Raw genomic sequence first — 5,916 nt, 5'->3', positions numbered from 1 at the left:
TCAAAATGCATTTTTCGTTTCATAAATGCCTCCGTTCCATGAGCTTTTGTTGGTGGAGATGATGTTGATGTCGTCCAATATCTCAACAGTTTTGTTGTCTGCGTTCTTTCGGGTAACAAAAGGATACTTGTCTCTTAACAACCGACAGGGGAGTTTCACTACACATTTCAGTGGCAGAGCAATCTCTAGTCTGTGATCATATGAATTCGACACACAAAGATCGATATTGTAAGTTGACTCCAAAACCTTACGGGTGTGTCTTGGCGCAGGCAGCATCATTCCCATGAAAGGTCGCTTGATCAAAGGAAACACATCACTCTTGTTGAATTTCTTATGTGTGGCTCTACAATCTTGTATATATGAAGACTTTTCAGAATAAAAGAATATGTCAAGGAATGGCCACTTCCAAGCCTTCGAGCCAGCATTTGGGGACTTTTTGTGATACAATTTCCAGTTCATATTCCACTTGGTGTAGTGGGCATATTTTGGTCGTAGTGACTGCAGGAATTCAAGCAGTAAAGGCTTGTCTTTCTCCCTCACTATAATGTCCAGATCATCGTCCCAAGGAATCATGCCGTGATGAGAGTAGGAACCAAGTAAAGCTCCTGCATAGAGGAAATAAGTGATGTTTGTAGGCACGCCTTCACTGAAGACTTTGATGAGGTCCCTACTTTTTTCCTTCTCTTTTTGTGTTAACCTGTCATAAAACAGAGCCATTTTAGCTCTCATCTCTGACGACTCTTTGCTATTATTAGCATGTGTTCGGGCAGTTGCAGAAAGTTTTCTGCCGAAGAAACAATCAAACCTTTTGGACTTGCGTTTGCTCCTTCCAGTGATATTTCTGTCTATAAACATAATAAGTTCGTTTGCAATACCTTGAATAATGTCTGAAGTGAGGTCAGTTCTCGTAAAACCCATCTTGGAATGAGAATACAGAAAATAAATATTGCAGCAGAAAAGGAAGACCAGACACACTAATGTTGTCCTCACGGTTGTAAGTTTCATCGTTTATTCTTCGGACTGATGACTGCAAAGCAAAATTAGACATACATTGTTACTTTAATATTAACTTGGGTGTATATTATATAACATAAGCTGGAAATGAGTTTGTATTTGTAAAAGCAGTTTACACCGCGAGAGTGAGTGAGTTTAGCAATATTCCAGCTCTAGTATGAACTGCAGGAGCATCGATCTGCGCAAATGTTTCAACCAAGTTAGTGAGCCTGACCCTCCGATTCCACTGGTCGCCCATTACGACAAGCATGGGTCACTGAAGATCAGTTCTAACCCAGACCTTCACGGGTACACCGTGGGAGAGAGACGAGGGAAGAAAGACGAGGAGGGCCTGCACGTTATATAGTATTTAGAGATCAATCCTTGGAAAATGAAAGTGAGTGAGTGAGTGAGTGAGTTAATATTTAATATCACATCGGCAATATTTCAGCCATATCGTGACGAGAACATTTAACACTGAAATGGATGATATGTATTTCATAAATAAAGCTGTCAGTAAAGGACAGTAAAACAACTTGAATATCACAGTTACAATTTAAAACTAGTGTGGAAAGTTAAAACTAATTTTACTATTTGGACAACACAATATAAAACACGGGCTATACATCAACACCGACAGAAGGTAGATCACCATACTAGGGACCATGGGGACTTACAGTACATTTGCTTCCTGCATGGACCCTAGCTGGATTTACATCATCCCTTCAGCCGTTAGCAATTCAGGAAATCTAGCCATAAATTAAAAAGACAGGTTTTCTACGGTTAGAAACAATGAAAGGTTTTGATGTACTTTAAATGTTTTGGGACTCAGGTACCCTCCCAGTGCTTCAACCCCACTCGAGGACTTAGCCACTAACACTGTAAGTTACTAATTCAAACTTCCAAGAATAAAATATTTATCTATTTACAACTGATTTAGCAAATCTATATTAAATGAGAGCTAACATTATTAAAAAGACCCTTCAAAGTTCGTGAGTTAAAAAAATTATTCCTTGTGATGGAATATTCAACACAGTCAAGCAGGACGTGCTTGACCGTGATTCTCTCATCACAAGGGATACAAAACGGAGGATCTTCACCTTTCAATAAATATTCGTGAGTATACCTCGTATGGCCAATACGACATCGTCACATAATGACCTCATCAAATCTGGACTGACAACCCAAGTAAGTATAACCAATATAAGGTTTTATTGCATGTAATTTATTTATAACTCCCTGGGTATCCCACTTCTCCTGCATCAGATCACGGATATAAGATCTTATTGTAGCTTTATATTCTGATTATGGAATAAGAAGCGGTGTCACAAATTTGTTGAGTGCTGCCTTCGCTGCAAGATCGGCCATTGTGTTACCAGAAATACCTACGTATGTGCCACTGGCCAGTGACAAATGAAAGTGTCCAGAGACAAGTGAAAATGAAAGACAGAAGAGAGATCGGGTGTGTGCGTTCGTGTGTGCGTTCGTGTGAGCGTTCGTGTGTGCGTGGGTGTATGTGCGTGCGCACGCATGAGTGCGTTTATGGAAGAGAGTTGTTGAATTGATGAATTCGAGGTAGACCCGTGTCCCGTTGTTCTAAACAACCTTAGTTAAGATCAACCTTAAGTACTAAGGTTAGAGTTACGATCACCTTAAGCAAAAGATACGCCTGTTACACAAAACAACCTCAGGGCAACCTCAACTTGGACTCCAACCTTAGCCGTAACCTTAATCCAGTGGATGTCGAGTTTGTTTATTTATTTTTTTTTTTTATTTATTTATTTATTTATTTATTTATTTATTTATTTATTTATTTATTTATTTTTTATTTTTTTTTATTTATTTTTTTTTTGGGGGGGGGGGGGGGGGCGGGTGTTCTGGCGCATTTTTGTAAGGTTTGACAAGTGAACGTTGTGCAAGAATTACGCTAACGTGGTCCTGGTTCTGCGTACCGCCATACAATTACACAGAAATGTAAAATATTTAATTTCCTATCCGTTGCTATAAATATCAGGGGTTGGAGAAATAGATACTGCTAAATGTTGTCCATAACTTGTGTGTGCGTTAAAAATCAGTAAATTCCTCCATTTTTTATCGTGCACCAATAAAAGCACTCTCCTGTGACTTTTTTAATTTGTCATCTTTCCGAAAAGTGTGAGTTAAGAAAATACTCCCTGATGTCAGAACGACATAAGTATATATGAAAAGGATTTATGTGCTAATGCACAACATTATACGCTCAACATTAAAAATGACCCGTAATATATGTCAAAAATGGATTCTCTTCTATGACGTCAAACGTCGTCAGGGAGATGATGCACGTATAGAGATAAGGGGACATAACTCCGATATGCTTTACATCAGGTCATTGTAACTCAGATCACATAAGAGAGATTAGCTGTGAATACGGACAGTATATTTTCGTTATGTTTTGTTCATAGTGAACCAAACTATTTCAATACAAAGTTCCCCAATGTGAGCGGATACCTTATGGTAGTTTCACAGTTTATAAGGAAAATATACCAATGTATTACGTGAGAAAACGTTTTCGGTGGCAATATCCCATACGAAATTTAGTACTTAGATTCCCATATTCTCCGGTTTGTGTAGATGTATTTTGATTAATTTTGCATCACTATTAACGGAGTAACAGACGTGTCTTCAAACGTAATTGCAACGTAACTGAAAATAATGTGACATTTGAGTTGACGTCATGGCAGGTTTTGTGCTTTTTGTAACGGAAAAAGACGACACTGCTTTGCTGATTAGTATATATCTCACCTAATTTCCACTGAATATGTCACAAGTCTCGGTTTCTATATCATACTTCTACACACTTTAGACAAAACGAAAATCGAATGGTTTTACCATTGAAATAGTGTCCTGTATCAACAAATAGACATCAATTTAGCGTAAATGAAAATTTTACAACACCTGAATATTTATTTAATATTCATTTAGGATATAAACATTTCTTCTTACGATCATGTTATTTCACTTCATACTTATGCAATGAAACGTACAAACAGATCGGGTTTTTTTAAGTGTGGAACTATTAGAATATGGACGTAAGGTTTGGCCAAATTAATACATGACCTGGTTTATATATTTTTAAGCAGTTTTCATACCAATATTGTTTGAGTTTGATCCTGCCATCAAAATATGTTTCAAAACGTTCTTGACAAACTCGCACCTGGTCCATCGATTTTCATTTTTTTCTATAAAAACGACACAAACAAATACAATGAACAAGACAATTCCTTTAAATATGTGTGCCTATACATTTCATAAGATGTACAAATCATTTTCATTAATATTATCAGTTTTACTTATAAGGTTGAATTAAATTCGCTGTTTATTAACCTGTTCATATGAAACTGCAATATTTGTCCCAACGTACTGAATATTGTGCATCACAGGAACTAAAGCACATGTTGCAGTAATGGCTACGTGTGATCTTCTAACACTTGTGTAGAGGCTTAAAATGGTATAGAACACTTACTGGGTCAATTTCTCATGTAAATGTTATTCAAACAATCAAAGGCTTTCAAAGAATAAAAACGCATACCTCATATCCACATATGATATGATGTTGAACAATGATATATGTAGACACTGCAACTAGTTTTATGAAAAAATATATGAATGATACGCAAAATATACATCACAATAGTGAAAGTGCAATCGGAATGATATAGCCATTGTGTGTACTTATGTTCAATCGAGCTTCACCTCAAAGAAATCGCCTAACATGTGCCTAATCGCCTATTTTCTTTCAAAATGGCGGCTTCGCTGACAAGTGTACATAAGATTTTGCGAGGACTCTTTCCTTGATTCGGGGATCTTTTGTACATAAATATGAGATGTAAGTAATCAGAATTATTCTGACTATCTGTGTATTCTTATATGTTTTTATCGTTTACATTGTAAATGACGGAAGAAGCCAGAAATGCCGATAAGTACCGTTGTCGTTCTGCGTGATTTTGCGTCAGGCATGGAGTCACGCCGCACGGGTGTGTGTGTGTGTGTGTGTGGGGGGGGGGGGGGGGGGGGGACTTTGACAGTTTCCTATAATAATTTATGAAATTATTTAATGATTGCATTGTATCTATTTTCAATTTGCTACTTCTTGCTCCGATACTCTTCCGCTGAATTATCTAAGCGCATTGAGCCATTGTAAGCAATAATTAGACGGCTGGATGTCGGAAAATTTCCGAAAATGCTACGCTGCGTAAATCGATTTTTTTTTCTCTGTTTACATTTGAAACGCGCAGTCTTTCGAGCACAGCGTTCGTTCTCATGCACAATGTCTTTCGTTTCGTTTTATCTAGACAGTCGGTATTGGTGACAAAGACCATTTGTAATTTGATTCTAGAATGTGTGGGGAATTTAATGATGCATTTGCAGCAGACTATGAAGTATACGTGATGTAATAGGCGTCTCAATATCGGCCTTATCGAAACATGACTTTGTAAACACTATCCAATACTATCCTATCCAAGCGCACATCGGCGTTTGTGTAAGTGTATTTTCGAAAACATCTCATCAATTCTGGGTTCATAGGCGACGTTTCAGAATTGTCATTATTGGTTACATGAAAACTTGATATCAGCGATATGCTAATATGCTATTTTTGAAATTCCGATTTCTGTACACTCTCTTCCTCAAACATCTCTCAGTTTCGTTGTCGAAAATAAAAGCAGCCGCCATATTCCCTTCCCAACTTTAGAGACGCTAAGGTTGGGTCGGACCAACCTTAGTTATCAACCTTAACTTAAAGTTAATCTTAATTAAGGATGTTTCGTGCAACGGAACCTTAGTAGAGATCTAAGGTTGCTATCTTAGATATAAGGTTGACCTTAAGAGATAAGGTCGCTTTGAACGACAGAGCACAGATCATTGTTTATATGTCTTATTTTTCTT

At 37.4% G+C, this 5,916-nt stretch overlaps 1 protein-coding gene across 1 annotated transcript; it reads right to left on the bottom strand.

Moving 5' to 3' along the window:
• Nucleotides 1-1,020, bottom strand: LOC137277237 (uncharacterized). The gene has a single exon (XM_067808901.1). It carries the CDS (start codon nucleotides 1,003-1,005, stop codon nucleotides 1-3), a length of 1,005 nt encoding a protein of 334 aa, XP_067665002.1. The 5' UTR covers nucleotides 1,006-1,020.
• Between the last annotated feature and the right edge of the window lie 4,896 nt (nucleotides 1,021-5,916).

The sequence above is a fragment of the Haliotis asinina genome, chromosome 3 (assembly GCF_037392515.1).
Source record: "Haliotis asinina isolate JCU_RB_2024 chromosome 3, JCU_Hal_asi_v2, whole genome shotgun sequence".
Taxonomy (NCBI): Eukaryota; Metazoa; Mollusca; class Gastropoda; order Lepetellida; family Haliotidae; genus Haliotis; species Haliotis asinina.
This window is presented reverse-complemented; position numbering and strand designations above follow the sequence as displayed.

What these genes read in the sequence shown, in the direction of transcription:
- LOC137277237 (XM_067808901.1), bottom strand. Translation starts at nt 1,005, where the DNA reads ATGAAACTTACAACCGTGAGGACAACATTAGTGTGTCTGGTCTTCCTT.